Source organism: Microplitis demolitor, chromosome 4 (genome assembly GCF_026212275.2).
Source record: "Microplitis demolitor isolate Queensland-Clemson2020A chromosome 4, iyMicDemo2.1a, whole genome shotgun sequence".
NCBI classification, from domain to species: domain Eukaryota; kingdom Metazoa; phylum Arthropoda; class Insecta; order Hymenoptera; family Braconidae; genus Microplitis; species Microplitis demolitor.
This window is the reverse complement of record NC_068548.1, coordinates 8,464,857-8,485,409: the sequence shown is the minus strand read 5'-3', so window position 1 is coordinate 8,485,409 and position 20,553 is coordinate 8,464,857. Positions and strand designations below refer to the sequence as shown.

Here is a 20,553-nt window from a genome sequence, read left to right as displayed (position 1 = left end):
TAATTATTATTAAAAATCAATGAGATGATCTTAACGGTCATTTAGATTTTGTAGTAATAGCATCACGTAACACGCATTGCTACAAAAAATGAACGAGTCATTAACTATGGGTAGGTATAGGTGTGGTTAGTAATCTATTCCCTTAAATAATGTCATTAATATTGAAAAATTATACATCGTATATAATATAGAAACTTTTTACTAATATCTTGATAGATGCTTTTCAGGTGCGGCAGCGATTCAATAGTACGCCGGCGTCATTATATTTAGTCAAAAGATCACTGCAGAACACGCTCTGTAAAATTATCACATTGTGCTTAGCACGAGCTTGTCCAGGGTGTGTCGAATATTGCCTACAACCATAGGTTGTAGTAGTTACGTGTCTAACTTCCAAGTTAACAAAAACTCGAATAATATAAACGGTTTACCCGAGGTGTACTGACAATTGATTTCAAATGTAAAAAATATTTGTTTAAAATGACAAAAGACCAGTTTGGAACAGAAACCCTCCAAATTAATTCTATTCATGACTCAAAAAATCTTGTGTCGACATCAGGATCACGAATGCAGGTATATAAAATGTTTTTTTCTTATAATCGTTTGAACAATTATACAGTCATTATTCTTGCCAACTTTATACGCGAGTTTGAGAAATCTATCGTTTAAATAAATCATTTAAGAAACTTGTTCCTTATCATATTTATTCCACAGGAAAAATCCTGTTGCTGCAACAGGATGTTGTCCTGCTGCAGCGCCTATTTTTTTTTTCTGTGTAATATTGACGCATCTGAATTACATTATAATCACAATACATTTTTAAAATCAATATGTTAATTATTACATTTTGCTAATAGAAGTGGACATCACGCACCGTACCCTTATTAAAAGACACGATTTAAAATGATTAGAAAAAAAAACTTTTTAATACTTTTCAATGTTTTTGAATACTTTTGAATCGCCCTTCTTATGGGCTTCTAACATAGCAAATCGTTTCATTTAATCAGGGTAAAAAAGGAAAACATGTTATTAATTAATTACTTATTTTAATTGCGATTGGATACAGGTGTGGCTAGTATTCTATACTTTTAAAATAACTTTAAAAAGATAGACTTTCAAAGTTTTTCATATTTGAGTCATCAAGTAACTTTATAAAATATGAACATAGGATTATGCTCAAACATTTTAAATGAATTGTGTTTAGAATTTTCAGGAAGTATTTGAAAAACCTTCAGTAACTTTTGTTCTTGACGAAAAGACAGTAAAAAGATCTATCAACAAAGGTAACAACCAAGACGAAACTTCAAACAAGATGTCGTTTTCTCCAACAATTTTAGTGAACTCGGGTCAAGTTGATTCTATAGAACATCATGAAGATAATGATTATTCGGCGTCTGTGTTTGCTATGTTACAAAGAAAAACATCAAAACATTCGAGTAGAAAGAAAAAAAAACGATCTTCATCATTTAATACTGAAGATGGTACTGATGATTCGGAAAATCAAAGAAGATGTTCATCAGCACTTACATCTTCTTCCGGAGAGTTCGTATACTACTTTGATAATAGCAATTATTTATTTAAATGTAACAATATGTGATCATAATAAATCACTTAAATATTTTAGAACAGCAATTTCTATTGACGTGGCAATGGATGACGATTTAGAGGATGGTGGAACACAAGAACAAATTTTTGAAAAACTTAAATTGCATAAGGAAGTTCTTAGTGCTGTTAAACATCAACCTTGGCCTCTTAGAAAAAAAGTTAAACTTGTGAAACAAGCTAAATCATATATTCGACGGCATGAGGGTGCACTTCAAGAACGACTTGCCCAAAATAGAAACACCAAAGATGTTCTAGCGGGGATTGCGATTTTTATTAGTAAAGTATGCTGACTTTTGTAATATGTTAAATTTTTAGTTTCTATGCATAATCTATTATTTTTATAGAGATGGCAGTATTTAAAACGTGAATTGATAAATCTTCAAACGTGGTTAGTGCCATGGGAATCAAGAATAAAAGAAATAGAATCACATTTTGGTTCTGCTGTAGCTTCATACTTTATATTCTTACGCTGGTTATTCTGGATAAATCTTGTGATATTTTTAACCCTTACTATATTTGTTGCTATACCGGAAATTCTCACAGCCGATAAAAATCATGCTGGAGATCGCAAGATTCTGTTACCAGAAGAAATAAAAAAATCCACACATTATCTGACTCTATGGGAATTTGAGGGAGTTTTAAAACATTCACCATTTTTTTATGGGTGGTATACCGATTGGGATATACCGAACGGAGGGTACAGACTTCCTCTTGCTTATTTTCTAGCTAATTTAATTGTTTATACTTATAGTTTTGTCACTATTTTACGAAAGTAAGTAATAATCAATAAAATACAATAATATGTATTTTTTTTATTAAGGAGGGTAAGGGTTAAAGAGTGAAAAAACCCTTTTTTACGAATTTTTTTAGACGTATGGGATTGAGCAACTTTATTAAAAAAAATTTTTTTTTAACTTAGAGAAGGGTAATGCAAGGGTTCCTCTGATTGACGTAAAATTTTAGGACAATATTCTTGAAATGTTTAACTATAAGAAATCCAAAAGTGCTAACCCTTATTCCTTCTTTAAAAAAGTCTCTTCTTTTACAGAATGGCAATAAATTCACGAATGAGTAAATTATCAGAGAAAGAGGATGAATGTGCTTTTTCATGGAAGCTTTTTACTGGTTGGGACTTTATGATAGGAAATCCTGAAACTGCGAATAATAGAGTCGCAAGTATTATATTGGGATTTAAAGAATCGTTATTAGAAGAAGCTGAAAAGGAAAAAAAACTCGGACAGTTTGTATCTACAGTATACTTTTTCTATCAAAAAATTCTTGGAGGATTGTATGGAAATTCATGGAATTTCATATAGGAAAGTATGGATTTTCATACGAATCCATGGAAATTAACATAAGATAATATGGATTAATATAGGAATCCATGTAGAAAAGTATGGACATCTGAATTCTTATGTAGGATATCCATATGGGAAACTATGATTAGCTGGATTTCCATGTGGGAAATCCATGTGAGAATTTAAGTACCTGCATTTCTAAGCAAAAATGTATTGAAGACCCGAGATATCTGAATTTTTGTATAGAAATACACATGGATTATTTTGAATACCATATATTCCTGTATAGAAAGAACATTATATCGGAAATTATCATTAAGGAATTCTATGGTAAACCACGTAAAAATCCACGTAGAATTCTAAAGTAGGTTCCCATTTGGGTTTTTGCATAGTGTGGATTCCCATGGGAAATCACTTATGAATCTATATGGAAATGTATACTGGATTCTTATAGAAAACCATAAGAAAATCCATCCAATACTCCATGTATGATAATTTTATATTTTGAATTAAATGTAATTTTTAACAATAATTTAAAAAATTTTTAGTTGGAAAATTACTACAATAAGGATATTTGTTAATGTGTTCGTGATTTTACTTCTTATACTATCAGCTTATGCAGTAGTTGAAGTTGTTGCTAGAAGTACACAAGAAACATCAAATAGTAGTTGGTGGAGGCAAAACGAAATTACAGTAGTTATGTCACTAATCTCATATATCTTCCCAATATTTTTTGAAATTCTGGGACTTTTAGAAAATTACCATCCTCGTAAACAGTTACGACTCCAATTAGCCAGGTAATACTTTGAATTATTACTATTATTTAATATCCCATTCAACAATCACAGTAATCTTGCCCAAGCCTGGTCATCAGTACTTTAGTTTTTCACGTCTTTATATACCTAGAAATCTTGTTACAGATACTGGTACAAAGTTTTAAATCTTTGAGCAGATCTGCCGCAAGATATGCGTTAGTATCTGCAAGTAATTTCTAGTGCAAGACTTGTTCTATATACGCGTAAGTAACTTGAGTGACAAATCTTGAACCAGACATCTTCAATGCTATTTAGTACAATATCATGTGCAAGTTTTACATCAATCTTGTCTTAGAATCTTGCATTCGTATTTTGTCACAGATTGATAGGTATACAGAGACCGAATAGGAGTCTTCCGCAAGATACTTTCATAAAAAGGGAAGAGTGGAGTCAATTGAACCAAAAATACTTTAACATTTTTTTTTATATGAATAAAAGCAAAATGATAAATTTTTTTTTTATGAAATTATAATTTATTATATACACAGAGAGAAAAGTATGGTAACAGTCACAATATATTATGGGAATGGTTCCCATAATGCATGGTAACCGGTTTTTTTGAAATGTTGATTATAGGAACGGCACCCATATATATATTATGGTAATCATTCCTATAATTATGGGTATCATTCCCATATGGTATCGGAATAGTTCCTATGGAATTATGGTAATCGTTTCCATGTAACTATGATAATGGTTACCATAATATTATGGTAATGGTTACCATGATGTTATAGTAACCATTACCATAATATTTAGAAATTATAATAAATTTTTTTTTGTAATAAGCGTTTTTTTTGTATACTTAAAATTGTGTAACATTTTGTAATATACAAAAAAAAATGCTTCTTACAAAAAAAAAAAACTGGGTGTCGGTTGGCCCTGCAGGCCAGCCCCAAAACTTCCCGCTGTTTTCGTCCTCAAACAGCTCGAAAACATTAGTGTAGATATATTTTCGAGTTCTTCGTGCTCGAAAATGCTATTACATGCAATTGTTTTTTTACGACCTTTTCAAGCTTTAACAAGTTACCTGTTATGCTGAAGTTTGAAAATTTAAGAATCGAAAATCATTAATGAAGTAGTTTTTAAAAATTAAATTCCTGATTATGTTCAATAAAATAAGTGTATTGAGGCAGAAATCAATGTCAGGGATCAAAATCAAGATTTAAATAAATGAGTTTTGACTCATGTAAGAAACAATAAAATATGAAATATCCGAGAAAAATATTAAAAACTACGTTTTATCGATTTTATTGTTGATAATATGATTTAAACAAAAAACTAAGTTCGATGACATTGTATGATCGACCGAAACCATAAAAAGGATGAGTTGGTATGATTTCAGACACATTTTAGTAGATTATATTATGATTTATCCGGAAAAAATAACATAAAATGTTATTTTTTTAACTTTTCAATGCCGATATCTTTCGAACTAATTAATCGATTTTGACGTTTGAGGTGGCAATCGGCGCGTTTTATCGAATTCTAGAAGTGATTAGATTTTGGAATTGTTTGGTTAAGTTATTTCAAAGATATTTGCAAATAACTGGTTTTTACCATTTCTTTCTCCCGCGATATCTCTCAAACAAATTAACTGATTGAGATGACTAAGGTGGCAATCGAGGCGTTTTATCAAATTCTAGAGCTGATTAGATTTTGAATCCGATCGTTCAAGTCACTTCGGAGATATCACTAAAAAACTTAAAAAAATAAATTTTATTGTTTTTGTAATTCGCATATATTTTCGAGTCAACTGGATCAAATGATCTAAAATTTTCAGGAAAGTTGATGGCCAATAAGCTCTTTCGATTGTCGCCTCAACCATCCAAATCGATCTATTAGTTAAAAAGTTACAAAGAGTTTACATACACACACACGCGCACGCGCTCGGACATCATTCTGAAAATAGTCGGAATAGCTTCCTAGGTCCTCTAAACGTCAACATCTGATGAAAACTCGATTTTCGAAAATCAGAGTGAAAACAATAACTTCCCGAAATTTTCGAAAATCATCGATTTTCTTAGCGGGAAGTTAAAAATTATTATAATTTCTAAATATTATGGGAATGATTACCATAATATTATAGTTATGTTTACCATAATATTATAGGAATAGTTACCATAATATATAAAGCTTATTCCCATATACACTTAGGAACCATTACGTGATTATAGGATTGGTTACTATTTGCTTATGGGAACTATTCCTATGAGTATGGTAATCATTACCATGATTCTTTCACATGTGATATGGGAACTGTTACCATAATGATAGGAATTGTTTCCATACTTATGGGAACTTTTCCCGGAAAATATGGGTCTATATCCCATAAACCTAAGTAATCATTACCATAACGGTATGGGATGATATTTTATAAACGTACTAGGAACAGTTACCATAATTTTCTCTCCGTGTAGACTATCATTTCTCATAAGCACATAACTTAACAAATGATGACAAATTTTAATAAATACGAAATTGTACAACTGCATCAAATGGTTCAATCGTCCCCTTTGCGGGGACAATTGAACCAAGAGTATTAGAACCACAAATGAATGACTTTAATGAATAATTTACTACTCATTACAGCTTAAAACTAAAATTACAATACTTCTAATAATATTTATGATTTCATATAACATGATATGTTATAACAATCACTTTTAAAACTTCTGTCAATATAATTATTTTTTTTCTTGATTAGTTTAGCTTGTTTTCACATTCTATCAAGATGCGCGCGTATGTCTGGTGCTCACAGTGTGATTCGTGTGGTTCAACCGTCCCCGAGAGTACTGGTTCAATTGTCCCCATATGATTTTATTCAAATAATTAGTTTAAAAAAAATATTCAAGAACTATTTTACTAGAAATAAAGTTAGAAATTTATGACTAATATATATATATATGAAGGTATTACAAAAAAATTCTAAGATTAAATTTGAAAATAAAAAAAATTATTAAACAATTTGTCGAGAGCTGAAAAAAAAGCTCAGATGCCTAAAAACACGAAAACTTAGATTTTTAAAAATTAAATTATCGTATTGGTTCGAAATTTTGGTCAGACTAAGGATTAGTGTATTAAAATATTATTCCAAGAGAACGTCTTATTTTTATATTTTTTTCGATTTTTTAAGCTTACTGATTCAATTGCCTCCTGGTTCAATTGACCCCACTCTCCCCTACAAGATTGTTTTGTGTACGTTATCTTAGGCAAATCCTTGTAATATCTATCAAAAGATTTTTGTGATTAGTGTCTTGATCAGTAACTTGTGATGAAAATTGTTAAGGTAAAGTACCCAGTACTTGAACACTTCTAAAAATAGGACCAGTAGTTGAACAGACTTTTAGAATTGTTATTGTACAAAATCCGTATATATATTATAAGTAATATGCGTATGTTATAATTATTCAATGGTACAGTAATTGATTTCTGTAAGTTGTTTCAATTATAAATAAAAAAAATTATATATTTTTTAACTTTAAAGTTGACATGTCGAGAATAGCTGATAGATGCTATTTTTTGCATGAAAAAAAATGCTATACTGTAAGCTGAACAATCAGTAAAAAAAAAACATATCATCATTTTAAGTAAACAAAATTGTACCACCCAATGAAATAGTCTTTTCTAAATACTATATATTTTTTGCAAAGACATAAACTAAAGTTTTTATATTAAATTTTAGCGTCTAACTATACCTCCCAATGTTTAAAGCGGTACCCAAAACTTGAACAAGATGGTATTACATGTTCAAGAATTGGGTCCATGTAATTTTCATAGCAGCAGTAGGTGAACAGCGTGAAATGTATTCTAGTGAAATAACAAATAATTAAATTTAATTATTTATTTTTTTAAAAAGATATACGAAAATAAAGTATGAGTGATTCATCAACAATTAGTGTAATAATTTTAAGTGATTTCGTGTGAAAACGTATCTATCTCATCAAAATAAATTTTTATTATTTTCTAACCAAAAAAAGTTCACAGCATATAGGTAAGATGAAAATTATGAATACATGGAAAGAAAATTATTGGGATGGTTCCCATAATTATGTGAAATTCTTTCCTATTCCAGTATAGGAATTACGACCATAAGTTATGAAAGCAGTTCCCATTATTATAGGAATGTTTCCCATAATTATAGAAATAGTTCCTATAATTATGGGAATGCTACCCATACCATTATAGGAATGGTCACTATAATTATAGGAATGGTTCCTATAACTTATAGGAAGACTTCCTATAATATTATGGGAATCATTTCCATAATATATAGGAACTATTCCTATAAATTATAGATCCATTCCCATAAATTATAGTAACAATTCATATAACATTATAGGAATGGTTCCCATAATAGTATGGGAACGATTCCCATAATATTATAGGAATGGTTCCCATAATGGAATTGGAATATTTCCTATATCATTATGAGAATCATTCCTATAACATTATGGGAATGGTTTCCATATTGGTATAGGAACAATTTCCATACCATTATGGAAATGGTTCCCATAATGGTATGGGAATTGTACCCAGACTAATATAGGGATGGTTCCCGCAATGTATAGGAACCATCCCTATAATAGTATGGCTACAGTTCCTATACCATTATGGGAACTAATTCCATAATGCATAGGAACACTTCCCATAATTTTCTTTCCGTGCAACATTTATTTTTTAATAAAAAAAAATCCGTTACAATTGGTAAAATTTACAATCAAGTTTGTTAAATATTAAATAAATAAATTTATTAGTAATAAAAGATGTAATTAAATAATTTAATACAAATATTTCTCATTTTTAAATGATCATATTGAGTATTCACAGTATTATTTTTAATATTATTTAATAATATGTTATAATTCTTTTGATATTTCAATAAAACGTTGAATAATTTTGGTGTGCCTGGTTGCCATATATTTTATTAGTTCAACTTCTACTCCCGGAGTGTTCAACTACTGCGGCTTGTCAGAGTTGATTGTTCAACAACTACTCCTTTCATAGTCTATATTAAAAACGTTATCAAAATATAAATATTCAATTATCTGCGTTATTTGGTGCTTCAATCGATTCAAAATTATTTAGATTTTCATGAAAATCACTAATTTGAACTAATAATTACAACTTTATATATTAAAAGTAAGGTCAAAAACGTTTTACTTTGAAACCTGTTCAACTACTGGGTACTTTACCTTACATGGGATCATTATTCATAAAATAATTAATTTGTAAAAACATTATTAAATTTAAATACATATATTTTTTTTGAATTACTAGAATTATGGTATTGAATCTTCTTAATCTATACTCTTTAATAATCGCTCTTTTCGATAAAATAAATCAAATGGTAAGAACAATTATAATATTACAATCGGTTTGTCTATTTAATAAACGAAAATCAAATTATTAATTTTATTAATTGCATAGGAAGGAGAATTAAAAAGTCTAAAGCCAAAAATTGTACCAAGTCTACCAGCAATAAATGTTAGTGCTACACGCTGTCAAAATATTTCAATACCTTGTAGTGATATACAACCTCCTTTCAATATGTCATCATCATTACCACTAACTTGGACTACAGCTCAACCTTTAAAAAATTTTTCGTCTTTAAAATCATCGCTAGCAGCACTAAGCTTAATTTTATTGTCTAATACATCAACTAAAAGTCCATCTGCGTTGACAAATATAATTATGTCAAAACCCAATGATACACTTGATGAATCGATGGCAACCAGTGATTTTTTAAATTACAGTTCAACAAATTTATTTAATGTTTCTGAGATGTCAAAAACTGTATCATCATCTTTTTTCGATGACGTCAAATGGGAAGGTTACATTGAAAAAGATATACCTCAAAATAATTATGAGTATTATGATACAGATAATTCCAACTATGAAGATGAATCAAATTTAACCCAAGTCACGAATTCTACAGATATACCAGCTAATACTAAAAATTATAATTATTCTACGTGGATTGATGGAGAAAATAAAACAACGTTAGAATCAAAAAAAAAGACACTTTTAGATGATGAACAAAATTTAATTAATAGCCATAATGTTGACATAAAAATTATTAAATGTTTTGCTAGAATTTGTGATTATGAAAATGACTTTGAAGAAAGAAAGATTGAAAAAACAAAGGGTAATAAAATTACTATTTTCTATGTTGTAATAGTATATTATGTGACGGGGAATGAAACAAAACGATTTCAGACCAGGGTGAAGTTGGCTGACATCACTCTCAGTCTGAAATTGTGTTTCATTCAGAGTTTCACACTATATTTTTCATGATTACCTGCATTGGAACTTAAAATTTCAGTGTCAGTACAGTAAAATCTCCGTAATGTTAACACTCTTGTCCAGGACCATTCCGTAATGTTAACAAATCCTGTCGTCCCACCATACCAATACTCGTGTCTTATGTGCGCAGATCTGCGCGGTAAAAATGCGTAATGTACGAAAAAAAAAAATACATTTTTAGGTTCGGATTTAATTGTATAGGTAAAGAAAATTGTAATTCCACTGAATTTCTTGAAATCCCACCGTGTAAATGTGAAAAAATGCCACAGAACATACACTTAAATTACACCGTACTCCTCCGGGTTACACGATTTTTACCTGCTATTCCTACCGGAGTTTCAATAGAAGAAGGAGTACACTAAAACTACACTTATTTTACACCACGGCTGAATCAGTGGAAATTTAAATTGTACGCTTAAATTACATCCTATATAATGTATTGAATAAATTGTAAATTATTATTCATATAGTAGAGACTCTATACTTCTTATTACAATAATTTTTTTTTGTAAGTCTAAGTTACATTAAAGCCCAAGTTTAATTTCTAAGAATAATTATTCATGGGAACATTGATAATGAATATTTTTGTCATTATGAAGTATAGGATGTACTATATTACCATCAAAAAAGGTACTTATCACTCTGTCAAATTACGGAGGAGTACCCGGACCAGAATAGTCTCAAGTTTAGAATTTAACACTTCTGAAATAAGTTTCTTACCAGGGACACTACAACTGGTGGGCGCGATCTCGTGGCAAGCATCGAACTACTTCCACTACTGCTTATAGCACCGGTGACTTCCCTCTCCTACATACATACTGGGGTATTTAAAAAAAAAAAAACAAATTTTTTTTTTTATGACATCCAAAAATTGAAGGTAAAACTAAAAATGAAAATTTTTGTACCAATCCGAGCTCTCAATAATGATATTAAAGTTTGCCTCAGTCCATTTTTTTTATTTTCCATTTAAATATCACGGGAAATTTTTTTTTTTTTTTTTTTTTTTTTTTTTTTTCAATTTTCTAGCTCACAAACCAATCAACAGATTTTTATGCGCTATAAATGTTTTTGTAGGAAATTGAGCGCTCTACAAAAAAAGCCTCTTATCATTTTTTTGATAAATCTTACTGTTCAAAAGTTATTTAAGCTTCAAGTCAAATTTATCGTAAATTTCGAGATTTTTTTACTTTTCCGGCGAAAGTATCAGCCTTATCAAAAAATGTCATGAGAACTTTTTGTAGATAATTTTATTTCTTACAAATTATTAAGTATAAAGTTTTCACAAATTCCGCATTGTTAACAAGTTATTTTCATTTCAATATCAAGCTCTTAAAATCAATCAGAAATTTATTTTTTTAAGAGCTTGACATTGAAATGAAAGTAACTTGTTAACAATGTGGAATTTCGAAAAACTTTATTCGTAATAATTTATAAGAAATAAAATTATCTACAAAAAAGTTCTTATGACATTTTTTGATAAGATTGATACTTTCGCCGGAAAAGTAAAAAAATCTCGAAATTTACTATAAACGACTTGAAGCTTAAATAACTTTTGAACAGTAAGATTTATCAAAAAATGATAAGAGGCTTTTTCGTAGAGCGTTCAATTTCCTTTCCCAAAAAAAAAAATTTTTTTCCGTGATTTGTAAATGGAAAATAGAAACATGGATTGAGGCAAACCTTAATATCATTATTAAGAGCTTGGACTGGTACCAAAATTTTCATTTTTAGTTATACTTTCAATTTTTGGATACCATAAAAGAAAAAAATTTGGTTTTTTTTTGAAACACCCTAATACATACATATATATTTTTACTCCCAAGTTATTTTTCTCTTAATGCAAGCATTTTATTTTCTTGGTTGGAGCATACAAAAATTTTTGCGTTTAAAAAATAGTACATATTTCAAGAAAATTGATTGTCTTCAAACCAAAAAATGTTATATTGTAAAAAAAAACTAATATCTTTCTTAAACAAAATAATTGTTATATTTAGAAAAAAAAACTCTTGAAACAAGTAAAATTTTTTTTTATTTAAGCATAAAAATATGTTGAATTGAGGAAAAAAAAATTTTGATTTAAGATAATTATTTATTAGGTGCAAGAAAATTTTAATTTTCCGAATCGTTAAAAATAAATTATTGTATCAAGATTAACTTTCTTGGTTCAAGTGAACTGTATTACTTTGTGAAAAATAAGTTGTAGGAAGTGAAATGATTTACATAAAAGACTCTATCACATTTTAAGATAAGTCTGATAGTTTTGCCGAAAAAGTAAAAAATTTCGAGATAATTTAATGTGAGTGAATGAGCCAAAAAAATTTAGAGCGATCATAAAGCACCCTCTGCACTTTTTGCGGTTGAGGTGTGCAATAATACTAAAATTTACTATGAATCCAACTTTGACCTCGAAAAACTTTCAAAAAATTAAATTTATCAAAAAATTATAAGAAACCTTTTTGTGGAACGTTCAATGTTTAACACAAGTATTCATTGATTTTTCCAATACACTATTCCCTGGTGAGTGATAAAATTTTAAACTGTAAATAAAATTTTTCCTATGTTATTTAAATCCAAAATCGAAAAATACGATGGGCTGCCTCCAAAACTTGAATTTAAGAGCCAAGCTTCTGACAGAATTTTTATTTTGTCATATTCCATCAATTTCTGGTGATGCCCAAAAAAAAAAAGTTGTTTTTCGGCACACCCTAATTTTTATATTATAAAATAATTCCAACTTTTAGTATTGATCACAAATACATTTTACAATTATCTGATTATCTTGCTCCAAGTAAATAATTATCTTGATACTTCTATTTTAAGTCACATTTTTTTTTTTTTCAAATCGACATATTTTTATGCTTAAATTGAAAAATTTTTAATTGCTTAAAGTGTTTTTATTTCTTAGTATGAGAGATATTTTTTTGAAGAAAGTTTTTCATTAAAAATGAAAATAAATTGTATTTTTTAATCAAACAATTGAAAACAGAACATAGTTGAATGACGAGTTATTTAAAAATTCAAGTTGTAGTAAAACACAGGTACCTATTATAGAATCTGTAGATTGCTTGTTAATTATATATAACCATATACAATTATGTAAGATTATATATAACCATGTGATTCTTTTAGTGACATTATATATAATTATTATACGCAATTATATAAAATCATATATAAACATTAGGGTGTGCCATTTTGAGATGACTTTTTTTTCAACAAAAAAATAGGCTGAAAATTCGCAGGAAGGTGAGAAAAGAAGCCTGTTCAAAGCGGAGATCTTAATATTAATATTTAGTGCCTATTTCTAATTTTTCATTTCGCATTTAAATAATATGGTAAAAAAATTTTTTATTTTTTTATTTTTTTAGCTCAGCATTCATAAGTTCAAAGGATATTCTTTTCCTGAATTTAACGCTCTAAAAAGAAAGATCGCTTATCATTTTTTGATACACCCATCTATTCAAAAGTTATTGGAGCTGGAAGTTAAATCAATACTAAATTTTTAGATCTTTATTTTTTTTCAGCTAAACTATCAGACTTATTAAAAAATGTCATAGGAATTTTTTTAAAGACAATTTTATTTCCTACAAATTATTATTCATATAGTTTATTTAATTTCCGCATCGTTTGCTAGTTATTTTCATTTCATGCCAAGCTCGTAAAAATAATAGTCTTCCAATATAGTCTGAGAACTTAACATTAAAATAAAAATAACTCAAAAACAATGCGGAATTTGAATGAACTTCATTTCAAATAATTTTTAGGGAATAAAATTTTCTACAAGAAAGGTACTATGACATTTTTTAATAAGTCTGATACAGTGCTCCCCCCCTAAGATATCAGACTCGGGGCTCTGGTTCCAGGAAAAATATCTTAGAGAGGTACCCCTTCCACTTTTAAAAAGTGGAGCTATTAAAAATATAAGCATGCGCAGTGGCCTACGAAGTATTTAAAAAAAGCGCGAAATATTTGAACGAATTATTTATTTTTTTGACATAGTTATCATTTATCACAATATTACACATGTTTTACAGTCCAAAAATATTAAATTTAAATTTCGTCTTTATAAATTAGAAAATTAAAATTAACCTGAAACTCACTACTTAAGTTATATCTTTAAAAGATATTACATAAAATATGGTATTAAATAGTGCGTAAAATTAAACTTTCAACCATATTCCTGCACTAAATTATCAAACTTTTTTTTATTTTTTTTCCACTTTTGAACTGTTTGCGGGGTTACATTAAGGTTATTAGCAATAACATTTTTTGGGACCCCATTACTTAATTCTTTTAAAGCATTAACTTTAACCGAAACGGGTACCGCTGTCGGTTGTTTACGCTTTATTGTGTTATTATTTTTATCGCTTGACATAAGATATTTTTTTATTTATCATAAATAAACTTAATAGTACTAATATCACAACAATCTTAAATCTTACTATCTATAAGTATATCTATGTATAAGTAAACAGCTGACTTATAGCAGCGGCTCAAGCGCAAGCGCAAGTAAATTCCACTGAGTGTAGTGGGAAAACTGAATTGAGTGGAGGTGGTAGTAAAATGAGGGGAAGTGATATCTTACAGAAGGATATCTTAGGGGAGGAGCACTGTAGTTTAGCTGGAAAAGTAAAAAGATCTAAAAATTTAGTATTGATTTAACTTCCAGCTCCAATAACTTTTGAATAGATGGGTGTATCAAAAAATGATAAGCGATCTTTCTTTTTAGAGCGTTAAATTCTCTACAAGAATATTTTATGGACTTATTTATATGAGGTGCGAATGCCGAGCTAAAAAAATAAAAAAAAAAAAATAGAATTTTTTTACTCTGTTATTTAAATGGGAAATGGAAAATTAGAAATAGGAACCTCTAAATATTAATATTAATAGCTCCACTTTAAACAGGCATCTTTTCTCACCTTCCTGCAAGTTTTCAGCCTGTTTTTTTGTTGACAAAAAAACAGGCTGAATTTTTTTTGTGGCATTATATATGATTATATATAATTCTGTATTGTTATATATAATTATGTATAATTCGATATGATTCATATATAATTATTTAAAATTATATACAATTTTTTTTTTACTCAGGGAACTTATACTATTACTACATCGTATTACATGTTTTTACACGCTATTCCCACCGGAGCTTCGATGAAAGAAAGAGTACACCAAAACTACTCTGAATTTACACGGCGGCTGTTTTAGTGGGAATTTCAATTTTATGCTTGAATTACATCATATTATACCGTTTTTTTTTTTTCAGTGCACGTTCTCCTTTAACGTGAAAATAATTATTGTACATACTAATTATACCAAAATTTTAAAATATCAAAAATACGCTAGAAAACGCAGACAAAACGTCGTAAAAACTCCGAGAAAACACAGTTGAAACCTCGTGTCATCATGGCAGACAAAACACCGCATTCTACCGAAAAACACCGTCGAAACTTCGTTGATACACCGAGTTTTTAGCGAATTTGTACGGTGGCGCTTGAACTACTAGGATATACAGTGGAAATTCAATGGCAATAGAGTGTAAAACGAGTGTCAGTCGATTAGTGTGAAACAAGTGTAAACTGAAAGTGAAATTTTCACAAACCCACCGTGTGATACACGTGAAATTCCGGTGTATTTTCCGTGTAATTCGAATTACACTAAGTTAACACTGAAATCCACGGTGGAAACGGATCCGCCAGGGTCGCGCGAAAAAACGTAGTAGGAGACAGGATTGTTAACATTAGGGAGAGAATCTTGTTAAATTTGAGAGAGTGTTATACTACGGAGAGTCACATTAAGACGCGTTTTCATTTGTTTCTGTATTCGCACTCAACTGGATAAACGGTACTATCTCTGTTGCACTTGTACATTAAATAGGAACTTTGTCCAAGCTTTTCTCGTAAACAAATGGAAGTTATCAAAAAATTCAAGTGCACTTCGCTAGTTCGTAGAGTAAAGCATCGGGTCTGTGTCTTTATTTTGCGTTTAGAGCTTTTATTTCAGAGAAAAGCTGGGACAAAATTATCTGAAAACCATTCTTAAGGAGATTTTACTGTAGCCAGTCAGAAACAAGTTTATTTAAGACCAATGGTGTAATCAACTATTAGCGTAAATGTAAACGTATTCTGCCCGGTGACTGAATGTATTTGCAATTTACGCATTTGCTAACAATTGTTCAGCGTATTAGACTGAAATTAGTTTGTTTCAACTGACCATAAAGACTCTAAAACTTTAAGTTTCGGTGCTGATAACATGAAATAGTATATTGTGTGATAAGAGATGAAACAAGACGATTTCAGACTAGGGTGAGGTTGGCTGCCCGAGCCGCAGGCGAGGGCTGACATCACCCGCAGTCTGAAATCGTGTTTTATCCTGAGTCACATACTATATTTTTCATGATTACCCGTATCGGGACTTGAAGATTCAGTGTCAGCAGCCAGTAAGAAACAAGTAATTTCAAGCCGATGATGCGGAGAACTGTTAGAGAATGAGAAATATCTGATTTAAAGTCACTTATTAACTAGTAAATAATAATACAAAAATATAATTTTCACTAATTTTTTAGTAATTTTATTTGGTTAATTAAAACTGGCACTTTAAAAATGAAATGAGTAAACTGAAGTGACAAGTAAACAAATGAGAGTAATAAGGCTGCAAATGAACATTAAATATAACTAGTACAGGGCAGAAACAATCGTGTTTCTTCCCAAGAGAAGAAACACGCATGTTTCTGTCCACTATGAAGGGATTAGTGAATTACGAACTTGCTAGCAGTTGTTTGCAGCATCGGCTTGAAATTAACTTGTTTTGACGGGCTGTAGAGACACTGAAACTTCAAGTTTCGATGCTGGTATCATGAAAACACTATTTCAAATTGAATAATAAAATTTTTTAGTGAGTCATGAAGCTATTTTAGAATTAAATATAACAACAAAAAAGAAACTTCGTAAACTATGTTGGGAAACAATGTTTGGTCAGGAGTTGTCAAAACTTACAGTTATGGATTTGGTATAAAAATGTTAACAAGTAATTCTTTAAAATATATATGGGTTATCTCAAATCGACCAAAAATTACGCTTCATCATTTTTGATATCAATGAAATTTTGTCAAAACATTTTTTTGAAAACTTAAAATTTATGCATTTCCGGGTAAAAATATTCAGATATGATCCTGAAAAATGGCCCTGCATGATCATACCAGCTCATACATAATCTCGTATGTAAACATACATGAACATGTATGATTATATCTAAGCATTTTTCCCGGATTTTTCTGATGTTAACGAATTGATAAACCATAGTTTAAAAAAGGAACAATCAGTCAAAATTGATTTTTGAGAAAAAATTTGAATTAAGACTTATTATTTCTGTTTTTTCAACAGATTTACAGGAAAAATTTACAAATTTCATGATATAAAATCTTTTTAAAAAAAACCTTTTTCAAAGTAGTCCACGCCCATGCTTATGGCTTTGATCGTATTTGAGCAATTAAATAAATTAACACTAAAGACTTAAAACTTTGACAAAATTTAAATTTGGTATAAGTTTTAAAAACAATTTTGTTCAAGTTCATTTGGTAGCACTATTTTATAATTATTGTTCCTCTTTGTCATAAAATTAAATCTAAAGTAGAGATGACCTAGTTCAATCAGCATTTAATGTGATATGAAATGATCCATATAAAAAATTATATTATCAAAGTAATAGTAAAATGTATCTATCTTACAGATATTGACAATAATTGCGACACTTATTGTTGACTTTTTTCGAGCATTATTCGTTCGATACATGAATCCATGGTGGTGTTGGGATCTTGAGAAAAAATTTCCACAGTATGGAGATTTTAAAATTGCTGAAAATATTTTACATTTAGTTAACAACCAAGGAATGGTGTGGATGGGAATGTTCTTTAGTCCCGGTTTAACAGCTTTAAATCTTGTAAAACTTGTAATTCTTATGTACTTAAGATCTTGGACAGTAATGACATGCAATGTACCACATGAAGTTGTTTTTCGTGCTTCAAGATCTAATAATTTTTATCTAGCGTTGTTACTTACGATGGTCTTCTTATGTGTACTTCCGGTGGGTTACGCTATTGTATGGGTAGAACCTTCTTGGCATTGTGGACCTTTCTCTGGATATTATAGAATTTATCACATAGCCACTCAAAGCTTAAAAAATTTGCTACCAGTAAAAGTTCATAAGTAAATAATAATTTAAAAGTATTTAAAAGAAACGATAAAAATAGTCATAAAATCGAACTTGCCTTTTATTTATTTTAGATCACTTGATTATATTGCATCACCTGGAATTGTTATTCCTTTAATTGTTCTAATGACATTGATTATATATTATATGACTTCCCTTGCTGGATCTCTTAGAGAAGCGAATAATGATCTCAAAGTAATGAGTTACCTCTAAAAATCTAAAAACCTATAAAAATTTTCTTTTACTATATTTACCACTATATCTTATTCTACAGATTCAACTACGTTATGAAAGGAGAGAAGAACGAAGAAAAATGTTTAAAATAGCCGAAAAACGTGAACAGGGACAAGACATATCATTTGCAAAATGGAAAAAAATATTACCAACGATGTCATCAATTAAGACAGATACTCCAGTTTCAAGAGGTATCAACTTCCCAACTCAATTTATACATAAACTTGTCCCAGAAAAAGAATGAACTTCGAAATCACCCCCATTACCGATTATTTCTAATCTTCGCAGGCGCAAGGAAAAGTGGGAAAATATTTAGTACATAAAATACCCAGAATGGGAGTAAAAACCGAAGACATCCGAGGTGCACTCTCTTGTTGGGACAATTTTACTTCATTTTTTTAATTTTATGGTTTAATTAAGCTGTAGAAAATATGCTGCACCGAAAACGCCGGAGAACTATTGATATGATTCGTTCAATGACATCTGATGCAGAGGAAGCTACTGGAGATAAGCCGAATTCATTACTACAAGATTCATTTTCTCCTAAAGAGACAAGCGATCTTCAACTTCATAATTTTTTAATCGAAACCAATGAAATAACGAAGTTATGAAATTTTATGATTTTCTATATAGAAATGAAATGTAACCTAGGTTAAATAACAGACTTGAAAATTTTTTTGAATTTTCAAAATATTGTATATAACTCCATTAACATATGCATCTTTATTTGATATAAAGCTGAAGCTAGCGGCCGTAAAAAGTAGCGGCCACGCAGAAAATTGCTGGCCACTACTTACGGCCGCTAGCTTCAGCTTCATTTCTATTTGAAATTTTGTATACAACTAACCATGAAGCAATTCCCACTACAAGTTGCTGGTCAAGGCACTGATCACAAGAATCTTTTGATAGATAATATAAGGACCAGAAGACAATCTTATACTATTTTTATGAACCCCGATTAAAAAAAAATCACTGAAAAGAATTAAAAAAGATGAAAAATGAATTCATCGATGAAACCAATCCATCTCAATTCTTTTCAATGACTAAATAATTCTTGAATTTCTGGTCTCGAAGAGAGCACTCTCGTTTTTTTTTCAATCAGGAGAAGTCAGTCTGAAATATAGAATTATCCAGTGTAGTCAGGCTAATCGAAACATAACTTCATTCTCATCCTCTTGAAGCTATTGCTAAGAATATCTTAACATTAAAATAAACCGAATCAATTATATATTTTCACAATTCTCCAACTATCTCTTTATTCATTGAATAAAACTAATTCGGATAATATATCGATACTGCCATTCTAATACATCGTATCCACATTTGGAAAATTTTTCAGGAGACGATAAAAACGTTTCATGGTCGCAAATCAAAGAAAACTAGTAACTTTTTTTCTGACGTTTGTTTTAATGCATTAGTAATAACAGAAGTAAAAAAAAATTTTTTTAATAAATTGCTTAATTTATTATAGCATCTAAGCTTCACAAACCAAAAGGTCCCCACGATGCTCGAGTAACTCCCAATTAAACCCTCTCAAGCTCCCCTACTACTACTACTACTACTACTCTTTTGAAGTTCTAGTCTTTTAGAATTTTATGTAGAATAACATATTTAAGCGGTAGCAAAATCTGAGGTAACCACTTGGCATATTTTTCATGTAGAATTAAAAATAACAAGATAAGTAAAATATAAAAAAATAATATTATTAAGTCCTCGCTGCTAAAAATGTATGAAAAAATAATTCTCGATTAATTAAAACCAACTCTAATAAAAATATTGATGTTTTCTCATTGTTCAATGTAGATGCCCTACTTAAAAAATCCGATAGATTCTTATAACCACGGTATAAGGCCCTATACTTAACTATAGCACTTCTCATAGAACTTATTCATTCTTATAAAATGTCTATGTGAATTTATAAGAAACTATTGGATTCTATACAATTTTCTAAACAGGGTGGACTTAGAGGTTGTTCACCTCCTAAACTCAATTTTTCGGAAAAACCCAAAAAAACGTATCCTCTCCTTTTTTTTCCTCTTTCGATCACCGCTTGTTTTGTTAAAATCCATTGGATAGTTTTTCTTAAATAA

General features: G+C 29.6%; 1 protein-coding gene across 2 annotated transcripts; it reads left to right on the top strand.

Moving 5' to 3' along the window:
• Nucleotides 1-258: 258 nt before the first annotated feature.
• On the top strand, nucleotides 259-19,171 carry LOC103580534 (transmembrane channel-like protein). 2 transcript variants are annotated; one of them, XM_053738158.1, is made up of 13 exons: nucleotides 259-570; nucleotides 1,202-1,539; nucleotides 1,622-1,883; nucleotides 1,947-2,374; nucleotides 2,651-2,842; nucleotides 3,449-3,697; nucleotides 8,996-9,065; nucleotides 9,146-9,863; nucleotides 16,917-17,029; nucleotides 17,750-18,225; nucleotides 18,304-18,424; nucleotides 18,504-18,654; nucleotides 18,752-19,171. In XM_053738158.1, the coding sequence occupies exons 1-13, from the start codon at nucleotides 478-480 to the stop codon at nucleotides 18,784-18,786; spliced, it is 3,246 nt and encodes a 1,081-aa protein (XP_053594133.1). In that variant the 5' UTR covers nucleotides 259-477; the 3' UTR covers nucleotides 18,787-19,171. The 2 variants fall into 2 exon arrangements, with proteins under 2 accessions (XP_053594133.1, XP_014295775.2); XM_014440289.2 differs by having other exon boundaries at nucleotides 18,504-19,171.
• Nucleotides 19,172-20,553: the final 1,382 nt, after the last annotated feature.